At 36.6% G+C, this 22,858-nt stretch overlaps 1 protein-coding gene across 13 annotated transcripts in view; it reads left to right on the forward strand.

The window, feature by feature from the left end:
• Positions 1-22,858, forward strand: part of LOC131425318 (uncharacterized) — a 348,726-nt gene that overhangs the window by 295,255 nt on the left and 30,613 nt on the right. For 10 of the 13 annotated variants that reach the window (XR_009228975.1, XR_009228974.1, XM_058587112.1 and 7 more), the window contains 6 exons: positions 2,420-2,573; positions 10,311-10,434; positions 10,531-11,782; positions 11,851-12,053; positions 17,317-18,100; positions 18,165-18,392. Coding sequence is in view for 11 of the 13 variants with exons in the window: in XM_058587112.1 (XP_058443095.1) it covers positions 2,420-2,573; positions 10,311-10,434; positions 10,531-11,782; positions 11,851-12,053; positions 17,317-18,100; positions 18,165-18,392 (2,745 nt within the window). In the remaining 2 variants the exon portion in view is untranslated. The remainder of the gene's footprint in view (positions 1-2,419; positions 2,574-10,310; positions 10,435-10,530; positions 11,783-11,850; positions 12,054-17,316; positions 18,101-18,164; positions 18,393-22,858) is intronic. The other 3 variants (XM_058587118.1, XM_058587119.1, XM_058587123.1) reach the window with 1 other exon arrangement.

Below are 22,858 nucleotides of genomic sequence, written 5' to 3' on the forward strand. Positions count from 1 at the left end.
AATTTGTTCTTTAGACAGAGCTAAGAATTTCTGTTTATGAGAGGATACACATTTAATATATTTATTACACTTTGCCTGCATTCCTTCAATGTGATCTTTGAAAGTGAGTTTTAGTTATACGTTAAACCTAAGCATTTGGCTTGATAAGACCATTTCAATTCTAAGCCATTCAATTTGATATTTTATTCAATAACATTACTGATAGAAGAAAGTAAACTAATTGGTCGATAATTTGATAGTTCTTCTGGGTTTTTATCAGATTTGATGATGACAATTACTTTAGCGTTTTTCCATTTCTTGGAGAAGTAAGCTAATGAAAAACAGTCCCAAGAGTCTCAAGGCAACATCGGGAAGATATTTAATAAGAATATTAAAGATTCCTTCATTACCAGGAACCTTCATATTTTTAAATTTCCTAATGATTGACTTAATTTCATCAGAACACGTCTCAGTAATGTCATCTTGTAACAACACTTGAGTTGAAATCTGATCATATTTCAGTGAGACTTTCAATGATTTTCAATTCTATTCAAATCTGTTCCTATAATATACAACACGTACGTTGTCAGAGCATATGTCTCCATATTGGGTGTATAACAATACTTTTTTGGAGCATGAGTGTGTATTTTTAAATTCTTGGAATACATATAATGTTAAAAACATATCACATCAGGTCGGATTGCATAGAATAAATCGGGCACAGGTTCAAAACAATGCCAATAGCTATACTGGAAACATTCAATAGAGTGTAAAAGAAATTTAAATCAATCCCAATCGCAGAAGTTGTCATTGACATCCAGCACAAGTATGCAAAATAAAGCTTACAATCCTTTGATTTTCTAGCCAACATTTCTAGTCGCACGACAAACGAATAACTGAACCAAGAGAATTGAGTTAAACGTAAAGATTTTTGCATAATTTAGGTCTTCGACACGAACGTTCACAGAACAGTTATTGATTATCATTTCAAAAAATAGATAATCTTCATGGAAATACTTCAATAGCACTGCAAAGAACACCAGAAAATAAATTTTTCAAGGATTCTTTTATATTCTAGTACTTTGAAAGGAATTCACAAAAATCGTGAATTTCTCCCTAAACACAATATTTTCGGATGAAGTACCACACTTCTCCATTGGTACGTAATACTCTATTTTCTCTACATTCCCTTGAGGGGATGCATTTGATATTCATACCCCAACTGTAGAAAAATAGCCACAATCCTCATTTACCATTCATGTATTTGTTATACAAACAATCGTGCGTCAATGATGCAGATGCATGGTACTTTTCCGGAGCAAAATATACCGTGCAGCTCTCTGTGCAGCTCGTCGTAAACGAAGTGAGATGATGCTTTTTAATAATAAAATACTCAACGTAGAGTGACACAATATATTGACGATCGGAAAGCAAGCCAATTACTCGGTTCATTGAGTTCTAGTCATGCATTTATATGAATGCTCAAGCGAGGGTACATTCGATGCATGCACCGGAATGTATATGAGTGTACACTTCAATACCCTTTGCAAACAACTATGGCGATGGATGATAGCAGAGGAGGGCTACGAATTGCAAAGTAATTATTTTACAATGATGCAGCGCAAAGCGAGTCTCGGTCTTTTTCTCAGCTTGTGTCCTCAATGCAGCATTCAGTGAGAATGGTGGAAGGTGGTATCACATTACAATAACAGTGTGGGAATGCTGTTCAACGCATAGCACTCTTTTGTTTTACTTCTACTATATGCTCGTAATGAGATGTCGCCTGGCTGTCATTTCTATCAGAAATGGAACATAAATTATCGCTGGATTCAGAACGAATCCAACATCAATTAAAATATACGTTTTTATCGATACACCATCGAGTGCTGATTAAATTGTTGAAATCGTCGTGTCACCTGGATTCTGACCTCTTCATCATATCAACCAACCAACAGATTTGTAGCACGTACATATATTTACAAAACTCTACTAGAAACGGATCATTTGTTGGCATTTTTCATTCATCCTATAAAGCTATTGCTCGATATTGAAAACAGGCTTAGATACGGAATCAGAAAAACTACAGAGTATTAGTGGCATTTTTCATTAGATAAAAATAAAAACAAATTGAACTGTATCCAAAAATCGTAGTTGCCAAAACACATGAAACGTAGACGCTTTCGTTTTCTGTACGCCTGTTCGATGTTCTCATTCAGTCTGTACCTGTAGAATTACACCTACCCCTAGTGTCAATGTGCTGTTCCATGTGGCTTCTCTTAGTAGAATCAGAATATATGTTACTGTTTGGTTTGATGACTGTGTCGACACGCTTTACGCTAACTCTACCTGTATGAGAGGATTTTCGGATGCCGAAAAACACGAATTCGGCTGGTTGCCAATCAAATTAACTCTGGTTGTTGTCTCGTTTCATGCCCACCAGTGATATCGGAATGTTACGATGAACGGTTCAAGGCGTACAACGCATCCTGTTATTTATTCATCTCGTACCCGGAAGTGGACTGGATGACTGCACAGCAGGTCTGCCGTGGGATCGGAGCACAGCTGGCATCGATTTCGACTACCGATGAGCAGAGGTAAGTACAAGGATGTACACATAGGGGATAGCTTGTTTGCGGCCTCGTTTCGTACGCTTCGGGTTGTTGATTGCGGTTCGGTTGAAGTAGTATCCATATTTGCAGTAGGTTTCCAAATAATGACCTCAAGCGTTACTCACCGAGTAGAACACACATTCAGCAACATTCGTGACTGTAGATGGCCCAGAAAGTTGTTTCACGGATTCTTATGACATTACATGGAATGTTGTCTCGCTTTCCAGAATGTATTGAATACGATGTCTTTCAATGGTTTAGAAGAGGTTTCATCGGACTTTGTGATGAAATGTATTACGGTGACTTTTACTTATATTTATTATGAAAATAGTTAAATAAACATTCAGGATCGCTCAATTATATTATACCAACGATTTTTAAATACAACCGTCATCGTTTTCACTGATAGGTTTCAATACATCTAGAAAAGCTACCACTGTGATAACCGACTTTTGAACTGAAACCATTTCAATGAGTGGTGAATTCCAAAAAAAAAATGCCAAAGGAATTTTTCAAGGTTTTAGAGCTTGTTAGTTGATGACCAAAGTAAAGTCTTGGCATTACATCCCTTTTGTGGAATTTGGCCTTTCTGTTTCAACAGACTTCGCTGCCGATTCATAGAGAACAGAATCATTGCATGGCTAGTACTACGATTCTACTAACACTAAGAATCCTTCCAGATCAGGGCTCGAACATACGACAACTGGTTTGTAAGACCAGCGCCCTATGCATTGAGTGTTGATTACCAAATAAACTTAATTTAGTTAGACCTGTCTTCGATTTCCGGTTCCCGATGTGCCAGAAATAGTGATAAAAACTCCAAAATGGAACTCGATTCGACTTCTCAGAGATGTTTTGTTAAAACTAAATGTCTTATAAAGGGTGAGTTTTTATACACGGAAAATAAAAACTACCTATTATTTGACTTCTTTTTACTTAAATTTAAGTTCTTTTGAATTTTTCCTTTCATTCGCTCCTTCAATTGTTGTCAGAATACAAAGAGCAAAACCACCCAACAGCGAAAGATTAATTTAATAAGCTAAAATTAAGTAAACCATACCAACTTGAAATTAAGTGAATACGACTCAACTGTAGAGTAAATATAACTTATATTTAAGTATTTTTTTGCATGTGCCTTACGGAACTACCTAGAGCTACTTTACCTAAAATTAGGTTATTGAACGGAACCCCCAAATTGAGTGGAATGTACTTAAAATTAGGTTGTTTTGCGGTTCCGTGTATGTATCTTTTTGCCAACACTGTTTTTGACAGATCATGCGTGAATTGTTTCTTGTGTCATTGTCAAACTTGTTAAGTTTGGTATATAATCTAATAATGAATCGCCGTAAAAATTTAATTAGTTTAATCATGAATGGGCGCTGGCAAAGTTGGAGGAAGATCCACTTTTCATCGAAAATTGTGACGAAGTTCATTTCTGGTTGAATGGACACGTCAACAAGCAAAATTAACGCATTTGGAGTGAGGATCCACCCGAAACATTGCAAGAGCTGCCAATGCATCCCAAAAAAGTCACTTTTTCAAATTGAACTGCTTAATGCAAAACTCGGCAGTTCAATTTGAACCGCTGAGCGAACGTCCAAGACGAAACATATTGAAAACGGCTAAGTTGCACTATCACAAAATTTGGCTAACCCCTGAGTGACTAAACCTGCCAGAAATAGCCAAAACACGTTTTGGTTGGGCACGTTAGTATAGACATTTCATTTCGATGCAAAACAAAATCCTGTTTTAGTCCATCTAGTGGTGTAATGATGCCTTTCTCATATAACTCATTATATCAAAAATATTACTGTGGAATTCGAAAAAACAACTGTTCATTGAATATAAATAGGAAGGTTTGTTCGGACTTAATCTAACAAACTCTACAAATCTTGTTTACCCTGTAGTTTCGGAACCGGAAGTAGTATCCACAACAAATCTAGTAATTCCGCAAGAAACTGTAAGTTTGTGAAAATCGATGCGGCCATCTTGAAGAAAAGTGAGTGAAATTCTTTTTGCAGTTTTTAATCACCATTCCTGTTCTTCCGAAACCGGATTCGGATGACCGGAATAGCCGAAGTTGGGTCGTTTGCCAGCAATCTATATGGCGATTTGAAAATTTTGACACTCATCACCCTGTAACTGAGGAACCGGAGGTCATGAAATTTCACAGTAGCTTTAAAGATAATATGAGCTTTAATTCAAAACAAGATTTGTAAAAATCGGTTCAATCATCACTGAGAAATTGAAGTGAATTCTATTTATGAGTTTGAGTTTTGAGTTTTCTTCACCAGTTTCGGTGCTTCCGTAACAGGAAAAGGGGAGACCAGTAGTGCCGAATTAAGTTTTCATGCCCACAAACTAACAATCTCTGTAAACCGGAAGAATTTATCAGACAGTTTTATGGGATTTGTACCTGGTTTTGACCATCATTCGTGAATAAATACTAATGAAATTGGTAATTTTCCTATTTTCATGCTTTAGCTCCGGAACCGAAACTCGGATCTGGATAAAATGATGTAGTAATTTTTAGAAAACTATAAGACCTCTTATTTAAATCTTAGATTGTGACTATCGGTTGAGAAGTTTCAAAGAAAATTGAGTACACACATTTTCTCTAACTTCCACATATTACCATGTAACTCCGGAACCGGAAGTCGGGTCGGGATGAAATTCAATACCAGGCTATGGGACTATATGACCTTTCATTTCAATCTTAGTTTGTGAAAATCGGTTCAGCCATCTCCGAGAAAAGTGAGTGCATATTTTTGTTACATACATATATAAATACATCTTCAAGCAAACCAATGTCTTGCTATTACGTTATTGTGGAATTTGGCCTTTCTGTTTCAACAAACTTCGCAGGTGATTCATAGCATAGCTTCGATTACATCACTAGTGCTACGATCCTATTGACACAAAGAAAAATAATAATATAACCACTTTCTACTTATTCGAAGATAACAATGCAAGTCAACTAGAATAGAATATATTGGGAGTAATTTCAGTCCAGTAATTTATTTTAACAGGGTTTTATTCGATAAGGAAATTCGACCGCGCTCTATCTTGCGTGTCAAGCGAATACTTTTACATAAACTTCATCCCATCGGCGTGAAGGATCTGGTGCATTACTGTCAAAGATACCGATAATACTTGAATGTTTTCCTGTCTTTAATCTTTCTTTTGAGGGAGAATCCATGCTTGCTACATATAACCTCATGTTAGTCAATCATAATTACTCGTGATTCATAGTTCTAGTGTAATAGTAATCACTGACAATAACGATTGAATAGGGATATATTCAAAGTGTGAAGGATCAAAAATCCATTACGAATCAATGAGTCCTTTTTACAAGCCAACAAACCGAGTGATGGGCCCACTGAAAATATTCCTGATTTCTATGTGTCGATTTTTCTTGTTATGCTTTGTGCGACGATTCGGTCAACTCAAGCGATTGAAATTTTGTGTGCCTTTTTTGAGACTACTTTTCACCTTTAAATGACGATGCAAAGAGAGGGAAAACTGTACTGAAGACTGTTTTCAATATGTAGGTTCTGTCAGTTGATGGACTAAAACTTCTATTTTCTCATTTCCCAGTTTCTGTTTCCGGAAGCACCAGAAATAGTGTTTAAATTCTACAGAATGGAACTCACCTTGTTTTCTCAGCTCTAGCCGATTTTCACTAACTTAGCTTCAAAGGTCTTATATTCCCATAGGTTGGGATGGAATACATCCGTCTCCGGTATCGTAAGGTGATAAGTATTAAAAATTACGAAGCTTCATTTAAAATTTAAGTGAAAACGCTGAGGGCTTCAAACTATTCCAATTTTAGTAGTCGAAAAACAAAAGCTTCATTTTCCCAGAAACAGCTAAGTTTCAAATAAATGGGTCAACTTTATAAAAAAAAAGTGCTTTTGACCATTATTCACTTCCGGTTCCTAAACAACAGGGTAAGATGTATTTAAAACTAGCTGACCCGTCGAACTTCGTCTCTCCCGAAAATTATTTGTTCGAATTTATGTTTTCGGACAGCAGAATTGTCAAACGACTAAATAGTTGACGTTTATTTCCATTTTTTTCTGATCAACGGAATTCGACGCCCATTCGCTTTAGCTCAAAAAAGCAATATCGCCAAAAATTAACGTGAAAATATGAAATACTTCTGTTAAGAAAAAAACGTGCTTAATCCACCTAGCAGTGAGATGATACCTTTTTTTCATCAATTCGCATGTGTTTTTTGCATGAATATTTTTCGGTGTTTCAGTTTTCATGACATTATTCTAATGTCAGTCGTTTTAAGTGGCAATTTGAGATTTTAATCACTCATTATTCTGTAATGTCGAAACTGCAAATCGGATCGAATATGAATCTAAAAGTGTAACAATCGATTAAACATTCCATGATATGTCGAAGTAATTTTCACTTCAGAGTTTAGTGTAATTTAAGGTACTTCCAGAGCCGATATTCAGGAACCAGCATAACCCAAACCGATTCGTAACCGTACGATATATTTTTCAGTCGAACTTTAAAGCTTTTCAGGATTATCATTTTCTATATCGGTTTGAATTTTAAAAATTCATCATCCTACAATTCAAGATTTGGAAGTCAAAAATGGATAAAATTGGATTTATTTTAATTTGAACTTTTGTTTCTGAAATTCGATTAGGCTTTTTTTTTTGAGAAAACGACTGAGCTTTGAGAAACGGAATTCTAAAATCGGTATGGCCGAAGTCAGATAAATTCACATGAGTACCTGTATAGTTTACATTTGTTTCAAAATGTTTGAAAATCAATGTAGACATCTTTGAGGAATATTAGTGCGAATTAAATTTTTGGGTGCCTTCCGAAACGGAAACTGAACACAACCAAAAATGAGAGTGAAAGTTTATTTGGTTATCGACTATCCGAATCTGTTAACTCGATAAACCTGATTAAATTATGTGAAATAGCCATTATTATACTAATCATCCTGTATCTCCAAAACCGGATATTGGATTTGACTGAAAAACAAGATGTTTTATAGAATCTTAGAACTTTTCATTTGAATTCTTAGATGATTCTTAGTTTTCATTTGAATCTTAGATCGGTTCAGCCATCTACGAGAAAAATGAGTTACACAGTTTTAATTTAGTTTCACATATCATGCTGTAGTTCCAAAACCAGGGGTCGGAACCAAACATAATTCAGGAACCTTGTTTGGGAGTATACGACTTTCCATATGAATCTGAGTTTGTAGAAAACGGTTGAGTCATCTCCAAAAAAATTGAGTGAAATTATTTGTCACACACGCATTTGCTGATCTCGACGAACTGAGTCGTATGGTATATAGAAGTTATGTTCTTCCAGCATTTATTGCTGTAAGTACTTTAAATCAATATAATTATGGAATTACTTTCAACTCGAAAATGTTGATATCATCTGGTTTACATATGCCACATTCGAACGATTACGTTGCCAACAACGAACCGTGCTAAAGTCCGTCCGAGGCAAATTGTCATGAAAAAGGATGCTGTACACAGTCTTTTTGGTACTCAGAAATAATTGTATGTAACAATATAAAAAATCGAGTTTCACGTTGCTCCCAAGCATTTCTTTGCCAGACAGCGCCTAAAACTTCTACTGCTGGAATAGGGGAAAAAGTTGATTTGTTAAACTCGCGCTCACGATGACCAATATTATTTATCAAACTACATTACACACAATCCATCAACTGGTAAACGATATCTGAACTTTTTCTCCTCCCTACAGCGGTTTTAGAACAGTCATATACATTCCGTTAAAAACTGATCAAACAAAAAAAAGTATCATGTAAACCCGTCCATCCGTTCTTACGTGATGCGATTACAAAGAATGATCTCTGCATTTATATATATATATATATATATATATATATATATATATATATATATATATATATATATATATATATATATATATATATATATATATATATATATATATATATAAATATATATATATGTATATATATATATATATATATATATATATATATATATATATATATATATATATATATATATATATATATATATACATATATATATATATATATATATATATATATATATATATATATATATATATATATATATATATATATATATATATATATATATATATATATATATATATATATATATATATATATATATATATATATATATATATAGATTCTAAACCGTCATTTTGAGGGAAGATGCCAAAAATGAAGAAATTTTATTAACTTGGGTCAGAACTGTTCAAAATTGAAAAGAGTATGCTAATGTATGCTCGAACAAACTTTTTTGTTATTAATCAATTTTCGAAAAAAATTTTATTGAAGTATACCTTAGTAATATAAATGAAAACGTTGTTTATATGAGAAAATGCATTCTAGCCTAATGGTGGATTAAAACAGGTTTTTTACACACTATTTTAACTTGTCTATCATCAAAAGGCGCAAAAAGTTGCAGATGAGAACACTTACATATAAAACTACTTCAAAAGAGCTTTCAAACCGTGGTTAAATTTCTCGTTCTCAGGCGAGATATTTTTTTTCAAATATCCTTGTCCTTGACTCTTGCTATGATAAAGTTATTTGTATATCAGTTTTATATTTGCAAATTTTCGAAGAATACTACAGTGTTTTATATGAGTTGTAGGAGAAAGACATCATTTCACCACTGATGTCAGATTTGTAACTTCAAATGGCCTTTCCAACGGAATTCTTTACTCTTTTTGCTCTATATTATCTAGTACCTGTATTTCAATTTCATTTTCAAAAACGTATACTGGTATCTTGAATCGAGATCTTTCTTTGGATTTTCACTATTTTAGCAGAGCTTCATTAAAGTTATATAACCTACTATTAGTTGAATATCGAAACGTTTGAATTTGATCGAAACAAAAATTTCATCTCGCCCGCATTTGTCAAAAATCTCACTTAGTCTTATTATTCATGACATTCTGCCAATTCGGGGTCCGATTAAATAAAAAATCTATGCATTTGTAGTCCCATTCGCTTCGATTCCATTATTCGCTCTGGTCGAGCAAATCTTCATTATTCTGATGCTAAATAGTTTTCAAGTATAGTTCGTATACAATATGGTACTATTTGCATGTAGAAAGATTTTTTGTTCTTTGGATTTTTTACAGAATGTTACTTCATAACCCCAGTTTACTCCGTTGAATCTTAGATAACTTTTACTTTATAGATGACAAACATAAAATTATAAATTAATGGCATAATACGAATAAATACCCGTAAAACGAGAAATGGATATTGAAAAACAGAAAGTTAAAGATGAAATGTTATAGTACAGAAGTGTTGTTATTGAAGATGCAAATGTTTCAAATTAATGTTTTAAATTCAAAATTGTCATGAAATTAGCATAAAATAGCTAAGTGAAGATTGAAAATTATATCGTGTTATAGCAACTCAGTTAACACGATCGTAAAACTAATGAACTTCAGATTCATTGTTTTTCAAGCAAATTGATTCTAGCTCACTCAGTACATCAGAAATTAATCATTTGCATCGTAGGGCGTCCATGTAATTTCGTTTGACATCGTATAATGACAATTACGTTGAAGGAGCGAAAAGCTGACTAATGATTTATGCAGCTATTTCAACACTGCTACTCTCTACTGTCAAGCATATCGCAAGTGTTAATTAAAATATTATCTTGCAATCACTGACCTGGCTGTCATTCTCTTCAACAGGTTCATAACGGCTAGCATCAGGAATAGCTTGGATTACACGCCTCGAGCTATGTACTGGGTAGGTGGAGAACTGGCAGATACCGGCCTTCTGGAATGGGCAGACGGTGCGAAATTGCAGTTCGAGGTAAATTCTGCCAATTACAATTATCAACAATCGGTATGCTACGGTTTTGCTACGATAGCTGATTAAATAGCTCTTTCCAATTATATCATCCTACAGGGTTGGCTACCAGGCCAGCGTCCAGATCCGAAACAGCTGCCAAAAGCCTCTTCGATCTGTTTAGGGTTGCAGTGGAAAATATCTCCCACACCGATGATATCGTCAGGACTACACTGGAGTGCTCAAAAGTGCACAACGGTTGGTGGTTATGTTTGTAAAAAACCGCGACCAACGGCAGAGATAAACATCGCGAAAAATCAAACGCTCACCGGCACGGAAGGCCGATTGCTTTCACCCAATTACCCGAATCCGTACCCATCTCGTACTGATTACTGGGTACGATTGGTGGCCCCAGAAAATAGTCGAATCATAATTCAGTTTCAAAAACTGGACATTGAACAACAGGAGGAATGTTTGTACGACTATATCAGCATACAGAATTTCGAGGTTCTTCCCAGTCCCGAGCTGAACCCCGGAACTAATCCTTTTCCGATGGCGATGTTCTACGAACGCACAGAAGATCTCCCGTCAGTGGATTATACGAATGATCAACCATTTCAAAACTTGCTCAAAGGAGAATATTACCAGGAACAAAATAGCTCACCGAGAAGAGAGCAAAGATTTCACAAAAAACGCTCGCTGCCTTCGAACGATGACATCCAACAAAAGTTGCAGGATAACATCAAACTGCTGGAGAAAGTCAACTCCAAGCTGAAAGACCGTAAAAAGAGATTTCTGAGTTCGGATAATTACAAGACCGTAAAAAACAGTAATCAGAGTATTGCTTTAGAAACGAATGGTATGGAACTGCCGGACAGCAACACATGGCCTTCATTCCTGCCCTATGTCCGGTGGTGCGGGACACACGACTCCAACATGACCCGCTTCAATTTCATCTCCGATGGAAACGAAGCTTTCCTTCGGTTTCATTCGGATTATTCCGTCTCCGCCAGTGGCTATTCGGCCACGTGGAGTTCGGTTGACATCTCAGGATGTCCTATTCAGACTATCACTTCCCGCGAGGGGAGCATCCATAGTCCGAACTATCCACACTTTCTGCTCAATAAACTAGACTGTACCTATATCATACAAGCTCCATTCGGGAAGAAAGTTTGGCTGGAGTTCGTTTTTTTCGACATTCTTCAAGATGCTTTCGTCCATGTCGATATATCGGATGGTCCTTTTGAACCGTTCCGTGATGAGAGTCATCTGAACGATGGCGTCTTTCTCAGCAAAGGAGAACGAATGGTTGTGCGCCTGAAAAGTGGTTCTCTACCCCGGGGAAAAGGATTCCACGCCACCTTTAAAACGTGTAAGATTAGTACGATTATTGGATTAAATTACATAATACAAATGCGATTTTTATGTTATTTCTTGCAGTAAGTACGACTGTGGAGCAGAGAACCATAAATCTTGAGAACAAAACGGCCGGTAATTTATTCCACCTCAACTATCCCCAAACGGCACCATTTGAAGTGGATTTCACGCAACATCTGATAGCACCCCTTGGAACGGTCATACTGCTCGAGCTTCATGGAGTGGGGTTTAGCGAGCACGGTTGCTACAAAACGGGCTTTATTGAGGTATGTATAGCGTGGATTAGTTGAGCGTATGGAAAGTTTACACCATTAATAGTTAGTCGGAATTTTCTTTTTTGGGATATGGTAGTTGTAACGAATTTAATTAATATACAGTACTGCAAACATGCAATTATCCCATAAGATATGTACTTTTTGACGTTTGACTACGTCTTTGTTTTCTATGTAAGGGCTCAAACTCTAAAAACGTTAAAAAACGTTTGTCAGATTTTACATTCCTGCTTCATGTAAAAAAAAATCCATGTATTTTAAACAATCACTATCTAATCTAATCTAATAAATAACAAACATTGTCTAATTTTCCCAAGCGATTATCATGGCTTTCCCTAACAGAGACAACAATTTTTCGCATAGCATAGACGCTTATACCTAGGCAGAATGTCTCAACACAACCAGAATTAGTATTGAACTTATTTGCACTGTAAACAGTTCGTTATTGACGTGAAGAAGGTTATCAGCAAGTGAACCTTTAGCGATCAAAAGAGGACTCCTTTTTTCGAGCCGGGATCCGAAAATTGCCGGAAAGATGGGAGAAAGTTGATAATACTTTGAATAATACATCTGTAAGCACTTTTTCGCAATAAAGCTTTTAATTTTGGAAAAAAACAGCGGAAGGAAAATTGTACACCTAATACAAAATAAAATTACGTTGAATACTACCGCTTTACTAAAAATAGTGGATTTTTATTATGTTAAAGTATCTTATTAAACTATGTAAAATTAAAAATGACGAAAAAAATTACGCTGAGCAAACATGCATAAAGTAGTTTTCGTGGTTCGAATTTGGGAATTTTGATATGGACTACAAGAAAGTTCCGGAGAACATACAAAGTACATGTGGTGGGATCAACTGGGCGCTATTCATTATGAGCTACTCAAATGCATTTGGACATAGCATTGCATGAAAAGCGGACGCAATATGAAGATCTTCATGGCATAGTATTTTTGCTTCATGACAATGCAAGGCTCCATGCTTCGAAAGTTGTAAAAGCTTATTTTTATAATCGCTGCAATGAAAAGATCTGCCCAAGCTGCCATTTTTTACCTGACATTGTTCCATACGGTTGCCATTTGCTTCAATCCATGGCGCATAACTTGTCAGGTCAGCTTCAAAAACTACAACACCACCAAAAATTGTCAAATCTGAGGGAAAGGAATTTTTCAAACGTGGTATCCGAGTCTTAGTGGTGGTATTTAATGATGGACTATACTTTGAAAAACGGTACTGCAATGATACTCTCACTAAAAATCATGAACTTTAATAGTTTATATAACGACATTTATATAGGTGTTTTATGTTATGTACCTTATGATAAAAAAACCGGAATTTTCATTTTAAAATTCCCGCGCTTGTCCAATCGGTAAACTTTTATTCTCTCAACGTTGGTAACACTTTTATACACATTCTGTCAAATTTTGACGCATATCGTACGATTAGTTTTTGTTTGGCGTCTATACAAAAAAGTTGAACAATTTTCGTGTGGCGATTTTTATAATGGATGAAAATTTAGAACAACGTGCGTGCAACAAATTTTGTGTTGCAAATGGATTTAAGTGTTCCGAAACGTTGAAAATGTTTGAAAAGGCCTTTGGTGAATCGTGTCTAGGAAAAACACAGGCATACGAGTGGTATAAACGCTTCAAAGGTGGTCATACAAGCTTGGATCATGATGAGATCCCTGGCCGCCAAACAACATCGTGTTGCAAAATTGTTCTGTACCGATTAGAGAGATTGCTGTGTTGTTGGGGACCGTGTGACTTTTTCCTCTTCCCCAGACTCAAATTGTCATTGCGGGGAATGCGTTTTGAGACCATAGAGACCATAAAAGAGAATTCGCTGCGTGAACTAAAGGCTATACCTTCGGCGGCCTATAAAACTTGTATGGAAAATGGGATCAAGCGTTGGAGGAGAGTACTTTGAAGGCGATAATAAAGAAATTTATTAAAATTGAAATTTTGCGTTTTTTAATAAAATTCCGGTTCTTTTTTTTGTCATAAGGTATGTTATAAATATTCTGATTTTATTTATTATAAAGCCGTTTATTTAAATTTTACTGACACCGACTTCAGTTACAAAAATCTCGCCCTTGTTTCTGTAATTTTTATTGTCGACTCCGTAAACTATTGGAAATAACCTTTAAGGTGCAGAAATGTGCAGGTTCGCATAGTGTTTTCTGAAAAGTATAGAAAAATGCTATAACATCAAATACTATTGAACAGTGGCAGCCCTTTCCTACATATATAGAACTCTAATTGCAAAACATCGTCATTGCGCCATATATTTTGTATGGAAGGATGAAAAGAAAGTTTACAATACCCTATCTTTGAGAGGATATGGATAGATTATTTCTTATTCAAAAATTTTTATACTTTAAACTGTAATCCTTCACTTATCTGAGAATTCAAAAAAAATTAATACAGTGCAGGAAAAAAAATAAATTTATTTTTTGGATCTTTGCCACCTTGACATCCCTGTGCGTCGGGTACGTAGAATCGAGTCGACGGTGCGAATGGCTCGATGAGGAGTTCAGAGTGATTTTAAAGGAGAGTCTACAAAGTCCTACCCCAGATCATATTCCGTCGTCTATCACCTAAAACGAATGAGTTCGTGGGAAGTTATCAAGCCGGCTTAATCGATGGTCGATCGACAACGGACCGGCAAATCACCGTACGACAAATCTTCCAAAAATACCATGAACACCATGTCCCAACACATCATCTGTACATCGACTTCAAGGCGGCATACGATAGTATCGATCGCATAGAGCTATGGAAAATTATGGACGAGAACAGCTTCCCTGGGAAGCTGATTAGAATGATCAAAGTAACGATGGACGGTTTGCAAAACTGCGTAAGGGTCTCAAGTGAACTGGATCATTCGGATGTTGCCGGGGACTGCGACAAGGTGACGGACTCTAATGTCCGCTATTCAACATCACCTTGGAAGCGGAAAAAAGATTCACCTCTGCACGAAATGTACCATGTACAAAATCTCATAAGACAGGGGATCCTCTACGGACACGAATCATGGATCATGCTTGAGGTGGACCTGCAAACACTCGGAGTTTTGGAGCGACGCGTGTTAAGGATGATCTTCGGTGTATCACGCTGTACTCTACGGCGAACCCAGCATCTAGAAGGTGGCCAAAGCCGAAAGAATACGGTGGGTAGGACATGTTGTAAGAATGCGGTGGCAAGATGGGTGGACCAGGTAGAACGTGATCTGGCAAGCATTGGGTGTGATCGATGTGTGATGGAGAGCGGCAGTCCCAAACCGAATATTGTGGCGTACTATTGTTGATTATGTGTTATCTTAAATATGATGTAGTGCAAATAAATGTAATGTATGGCGACTTCTGGTATATTGATATTTGTTGAAAATTTTCACAATATGGGCATTTTCGGAAGAGTAGATGAGTAGATATCGGAAATGAAGTTTGAAGTCGTTTTAAAATCAAAGATGGCGACGACCGCTTCATCGATATTTGTTATATATCTTCAAGTTATGGGTATTTTTGGAAGGGTTAAAGAGTAGGTGTTAGAAGACAATGCATGTAGTCATTTCAAACTCTAACATGACGACTTCCGATTCAACGATATTCGTTATAAACCATAATAATACACCCAAACCTCCATTTACGTAAACATCGTTTTGCGACATTTCCTTATCAAATTCGTTCCGATCAAATTCGTTCCGAAAATACCCATATTGTAGGGGGTTTTGAGGAATATCGATGAAGCGGAAGCTGTCATCTTGAAATTCAGAACCACCTCAAACATCGTTTTCCAACATGTACTCATTAAACCCGTTCCAAAAATATCCATATTGTAGTAATTTCCATGGAATATAAATGAGCCGGAAACGATTATCATTGTATGTAAAAACCTCTTTTTACGAAGTAGGTTCGAAAAAAAAAAGTTTACGTTATTGGGGATTTCGTTCGTATAAAAAGACAACATTATTTGGGATTTTGTTCGTAAAAAGAGTTACGTCAAAAGAGGTAACGTAAAAAAAGTTTACGTAAACAGAGGTTTGGGTGTACATAAGAAAATTTTTTTCCAAGTTTGCGGAATCACCACCGTGTGGCGCTCTCAGTCACCCGATTAGATTTTTTTAGGTTGCCAGATGTATTGATATTTTATCAAATATAAAAAAATAAATAGAAAATAAATAAATAAATTTTCAGTTTGATACCTAGAAATTTGTAAAAGTTACGCTGTATTGAGTACATCTGCGATTGTGCGTGTCCTCGATTTTGTACAATTTTCAAAATGGAATTGAATTTGCAACAACGTTAGAAACGGTTTCAATGGTGCGAAGGCATTGCAAATGTTAGAAGAGTGTTTCGGCAACGATACTCTGAATAAAACAGTCGTTTATCAGTGGTATGAATGTTTCAAAAGTGGACGTGAGTCTGTGAATGATGATGAGAGAAGCGGTTGGCCATCGATATCGAAAACCAACGAAAACATCAACAAAATCAAATAACGGATGACCGTAGACCGCAAATTGACTATTAGAGAGATGACAGATGAGTTGGACATTTCTTTGGGGGTGTTATGAGACGTTTGCGTGAAACAATTCGCCGAAAAAGACCAGATTTGTGGACAAACAACTCGTGGATCTTGTACCACGATGACGCACCGTCACACAATATCATCTGTGAACATTTGGCTAAAAACAAAGCGAACACCATTCAGCCAGCAACGAAATTCATTTCGAGGAATGGATCAAGCGCTGATATAAGTGTGTTGCAGTCGATGGGAGAGCTGGAAGAGGAGAATATCGATTTTGATGAATAATCTTGTATTTTTAGTTTTCTGAATAAGTTCCGGGAGCTTTTTGATCAAGATAGTATCATTCTGGTACTACCAAGGGAAGTGATAGCATCCAGTCAATGAATTGACTGTGATTCAAAAAGGGACCTCAGATCCTCTAAATTTGATTTCTTAAACTATAACCACCTAAAGCAGGCTCTTGGATTCAACAATCTTAGTTTATGCAGAGCTTACATCTTACATTCGCCGTCCGTATTCAACACATCAGTCATCCTGAATTACTTATCAAAAGTAAAAATTAGACTAATTTGAGCTTTACAAACCTTAAGGCAAAGTCTATCCTGACGCATATGATGGCCAAAAAAAAAAGTCTTGATACTACATTTAATATTTAAAGCATTTATAATTTGAGTGACTTCTATATAAGAGATTAAAAATACAAGTACTACATTGATTCATATTTTTACAGGTCTACGACAACTACGCCGACAAGAATGGAACGCTTTGGCATCTATGCGAAATCATTCATTCAAATGCATCGGGAAGCAACTCTTACTCGGCTGAGTACAGGGCGATAGAAAGCAGCGTTGCCAAACCGGCTCCGATCTACATTACATCATACCTGAACACACTTCATGTACGACAGCGCAACGTTCAAGGTTTGGGAGTCCGTTTGAATGCCACCGTCAGACTCCAGTCAGATATAGGTTACAAGATGAAACTGATAACCAACGATGAGGAATGGGTGGAAAGCTGTAAGCCGAACCCATGCCAATCAGGTGGTAAATGTGTCTTGCAGAAAGATCGCGGAATTTGTCACTGTCGCGGTTACTTCACCGGTCGTTTCTGTGCTCTCAACATGTGTGAACTGGAGCCATGCTATTTCGGAAAGTGTGAGCTAACACAATCCAGCTTCAAGTGTCTCTGTCAACCGGGTTATATGGGGCAACGATGTGATGAAAAGCCGAAACCATGTGAGGACAATCCATGCGAAGGACGTGGAGAATGCCACCCGAAGAATGGTGGGTTCTTTTGCCGGTGTCATGCCTGGTGGGAGGGTCCACGCTGTGAGAAACGAATGATGCGTATTCCGTACAAACCGCTTTCGGAACGAATGCTGCAGGAGCCTTTCTGGCTTGGTCTGATAACTGTATTCGTAGTTTTGGCTGTTATAGGACTGGTTTGGTGTGCGAAGCGACACTTCCCAGAAAAGATAGAGAAATTGTTGGCCGATGAAGCTCACAGAAATCGAAGTAAGTAGAAAATTAATGAATTTCTATGAATCATGTACACTAAGTTATGATGTCTTTCCAACAGCTAACTTTCCACCGCATCACCTCAACACTGCTCTTCGTGAACAGCTGCAGGCAACCGCCGGTACCGTGCCGTCGTCAACAGCAACGACTCCTGCGACGCATCGAACCATTTTCGGACGTTTGGGTATTAGAAAACCATCCTTATTGAGCCTCAGCAGCCCTCAGCAAGTGGGAGGGGCCACCGCTAGAACATTTTCATTAGATGATCTATTACGGCCCCCTCCTCGACGTAAGACAGACAAAATTTTGCCTAAAATTAAAAATCTAAAACAAAAAGCAAATATCAAAACTAACCTCAAATCTCAGTACAAGCAGTATCTAACCTCTTCCTGCTCTCCTGCAATACTTGTCTAAGCTAACTACTTAGCTCCTAATCACTAACTTCAACTCAATCCTAAGCTGTTTCTAAAGTTGTAAATTCTTCCACAACAAACTTTTAGTCGCAATCTTAACCATGTTCGGTTTGTAGTTGAAATCGAGGGCTGAAAACATTAAAACAGAAGTTGATTAATCGGTATCCAATGTGTGGTGGAAAGTAAACTTATCGAAATTTCATCCCTCGAAATTATGTATCTACCAGTACTAACCAAACACTTCTCCATCTTTCCATAACTTATCAATTTTCCCATATAATTTCCTTATCTATTCAATTTCCCTAAATCGATCAAATATGCATCCCATTCTAAACAATTTGTGTGTGTGCCCTGTGTTATATTTATTGAATGTCGCTTCTCCTATCCCTGAACACTAATATACCCAAAACGCTAAGTCCCATTGAAGCTATTATTGGTTAACACAAGTAGTAATAGCATTCACGATTATGGGTTTCTACTTAACGAAAGTGCACAACTCGTAAAGTATCATTGAAACACTTTATATACTTGGAAGTAAGCTGTTTGTACAATGCACCTAGCAAAAAAAAGAATACCACATTAATTGCTTCTGAATGTGTATGCCATTTAGCGGGAAATAATTTTTACGCGAGAGAACGAAGAAGATTTATATAATCAATAATTTATATATGAAGATTTATATTTCATTACTAGAGGTAAATTGCAGTAGTAAAATTGAAGTCAATAATTTATTGATCGACTGCTGTAAACACATGTATACTGATCAAACTATGGCCATTGAATTTATTTATTATTATTTATTAAACAAAATCCATCGGACTGATGTCTAAATGGACTAACAGAGTGGGAAAAAGCCCATCTGAGTTGAAAAATGTATATCATTCTCAGATAGGCATAAAAACCACTATCTTTTAAAACAATCACAAAAATTACATGACAACTACACAACTACTTAAAAGCTATTACAAACAACTTATAACAAATTAAATTATCCATAGTCAGATTATTTCAGAACGCTTGATTTTTTCAACGAAGCGGCGGGAAGGCTCTCCAAACTCAAACAACTCTTCTACTGTAGTGAATGTTCTTATGCATGCAGTAATTGGCTCGTTGTATCCGAATACAGTCCTATGGAATCTGTTCTGAATCAGGTTTGTGTTACGCAGTGATCTATTCGGTATTCGAAAATTAAGGTCATAAAGCAGTTCAGGAGCATCAATCTCTCCGTTGATCAACTTAGCAATTATCAACGCCTGTTGAGTTTTTCTACGTCGCTGTAACGTGTCGATTCCTAACAATTGGCATCTGTCTGAATATGGTGACAAGTTTACTGGATCTCTTCACGGTAAATTTCGTAATGCCATACGAACAAATCGTTTCTGCACTCGTTCAATTCTAAGGCTCCACGATACTTGATACGGAGTCCAGATTACGCGTTTTCGAGAATTGGGCGAACGAGTGAGCAATACAAAGCCTTAAGGCAATGCGGGTCTTTAAAGTCCTTTGCAATCTTAGCGATGAAACCCAATTGACGTGTTGCTTTCGAAACGATTTGAGAACGATGAGCATCGAACGTCAGTTTAGCATCCAACTGTACACCAAGATCACACACTTGATCCACTCTAGAGATAATTGTACCATCAATGTTATAGTCAAATATGACTGGAGATGAAATCCTATGAAATGTGATGACTTGGCACTTGGCTACACTTATCATGAGTTTGTTTTTCCTGCACCAATCGGTGAACAATGTAAGCAGACATTGTAGTCGCTGGCAATCATCTACATTACGAACAGTGAGATACAGTTTTAAATCATCTGCGTAGACTAATTTACATCCAGCTCCCAAAAGCAATGCCACATCGTTGAAGAATAATACGAACAACAGGGGTCCTAAGTTACTACCTTGTGGGACACCTGATTTATTCGAAAACTCGGATGATGTGCTGTGGTCTATTTTCACGCGTAATTTCCTATCGGAAAGATATGAGTCCAACCAAGATACGAGTTGCGAAGATAATCCAAGGCGAGATAATTTGCAAAGAAGTATTTTTTGATCTATTTTGTCAAAAGCAGCTTTGAAATCGGTATAGATAACATCCATTTGTGTTTTAGCTTCCATACTAGTTATGCACTGGGATGTGAAGGGCAACAAATTCGTTGTAACTGATCTCCCCGGCATAAAACCATGCTGATCGAATGAGATATAATTCTTTGCGCGATCCAAAATTGCAACACTCACAATTATCTCGAATAATTTCGACGATGCCGAGAGGCTTGTTATTCCACGATAATTCGCTACATTACGTCGATCACCACTTTTATAAATGGGACAAATAAACGACTGTTTCCATATACGAGGGAACCTAGCTTGCTCAAACGATCGATTGAAAATGATGCTCAATGGTTCTGCTAAAGTTGAAATACAGCGACACAAAACAACGGATGGTATACCATCCGGACCAGGAGAAAAGGAGCGTTTAAGTTTTTTTGCTGCTTGTTCAACCAAGTATGGTGTAACGGTAAAAATATCCAAATCCAACACATCGGTAGGTACAACGTCATTCGCGTTGAATGTCGAAGTAGAACTTCTCGAGAAAACACCGGCAAAGAAACTCGCAAATAGTTCACAAGGTTCTGGAATTGAAGCAGAAACCGTATTGCCCAAAAATACGTTTGAGGGGATTGAAGAACATTTTCTCTTTGAATTTACGAATCGCCAGAAATTACGAGGGTTTCTTCGGAGGTTTGTCTGCACTTTAAGTACATACGATCTATACAATGTCGAATTCAGTGTGCGATATGCATTTACAGATTGGTGAAATTTTATAGTATTTGCTAAGCATAGGTGGAAAATTACCAATTTCATGAATATTTTTTCACGAACAATGGTCAAAAACAGCTACAAATCCCATAAAACTGCCCGATGAAGTTTGTGGGTATACAAACTTAATTCGGCACTACTGGTCCCTCCTTGTCCTGATCCGAAAGCACCGAAAGTGGTTATGAAAAACTCCAAAAATAGAACTCACTTCGATTTCTCAGCTCAGATTTTCACAAATATTGATTTGAATTAAAGCTCGTATTGTCTTTGAAGCTACTCTGAAATTTCATCTGGATCAGACTTCCGATTTCGCAGTTACAGAGCGATGACAGTCAAAGTTTTCAAATCGTCATATAGAATGACAATATGTACAACACCGGAACGTGCATCGTAGAGGAAGGAAAAACAGAACGAACAGTGCGTGCTTTGTTCTATTTAGTACACGCTATAAATAAAACGAAAGGTTCTGGATTTCTAGTGTTTGATGTTTTTAAAGGACGGTGCTGCGGTTGATAAAAACTTTCTAGCTATTTTATGATAAGTGCGACCGATAGAATCAAAGAATGTCAATGAATTGAAATTTATTTTAAAAAATATGCAATTTTTACAGCCGGTAGTGCAGTAATACCGTGCCGGTGGAGTAGTGATGTCAATAATAATCCTACTACATGTTTTATGCTGCTGATTCATGCTGTTTAGCTTGACTTACATATGCAGAAGAAACAGAAAAGCATAGATTTCGTTTGATAGATTTCGTTTAATTGGTTTAATCGAGATAAAGCATGTAGTTTAGTCTAGGTTTAATTAGGTTCAAAACTGTTCCAATTTGTAGGTCATATTTGTTGCTGGTAAACGAACCAACTTCGACTATTCCGGTCATCTGAATCCGGTTTCGGAAATAGTGACCAAAAACTGCAAAAAAGATCTCACTCACTTTTCTTCAAGATGGTCAAATCGATGTTCACAAACTTATAGGAAGAGTCTTACCGTTTCATACAGAATTCCTACTAGTTTCGGTTCCGAAACGGCAGGGTAAACAGGATTTGTAGATTTTGTTAGACTAAGTCCGAACAAACATTCAATGAACATTTGTTTTTTCGAATTCCCCAATAATATTTATGGTGTTATGTGTAATATGAGAAAGGTATCATTACATCACCAGGTAGATTAAAACAGGTTTTTTCGTCGTTACTCAAAGTTTTATGTTCACTGTTGTTTCTGTTACCTTGTATTTAGAGATTCAGGACTCAGAACTAAGCAAAGCCTTGGTATTACATTCCTGTAAGAAGTGTATCGAAAATAAGCTATCCACAATTTTTTCTTTCAAATTATGATAAAAACGAGATTTTATTTAAACTAAAAATTGATCCTTCGTTGTACGAGGTTAAACTTGAGCATAATGAAAACCGGATGAAATTCAGGTTTTTTTTCGCGAATTTTCGAACTTTTGATCGAACGCTCTTCATCAAGTTCCGGACAAGTCTTGCATCGCATTTTTTGGACGCTTGAGCCCAAATT

Source organism: Malaya genurostris, chromosome 1 (assembly GCF_030247185.1).
Source record: "Malaya genurostris strain Urasoe2022 chromosome 1, Malgen_1.1, whole genome shotgun sequence".
Lineage (NCBI taxonomy): Eukaryota > Metazoa > Arthropoda > Insecta > Diptera > Culicidae > Malaya > Malaya genurostris.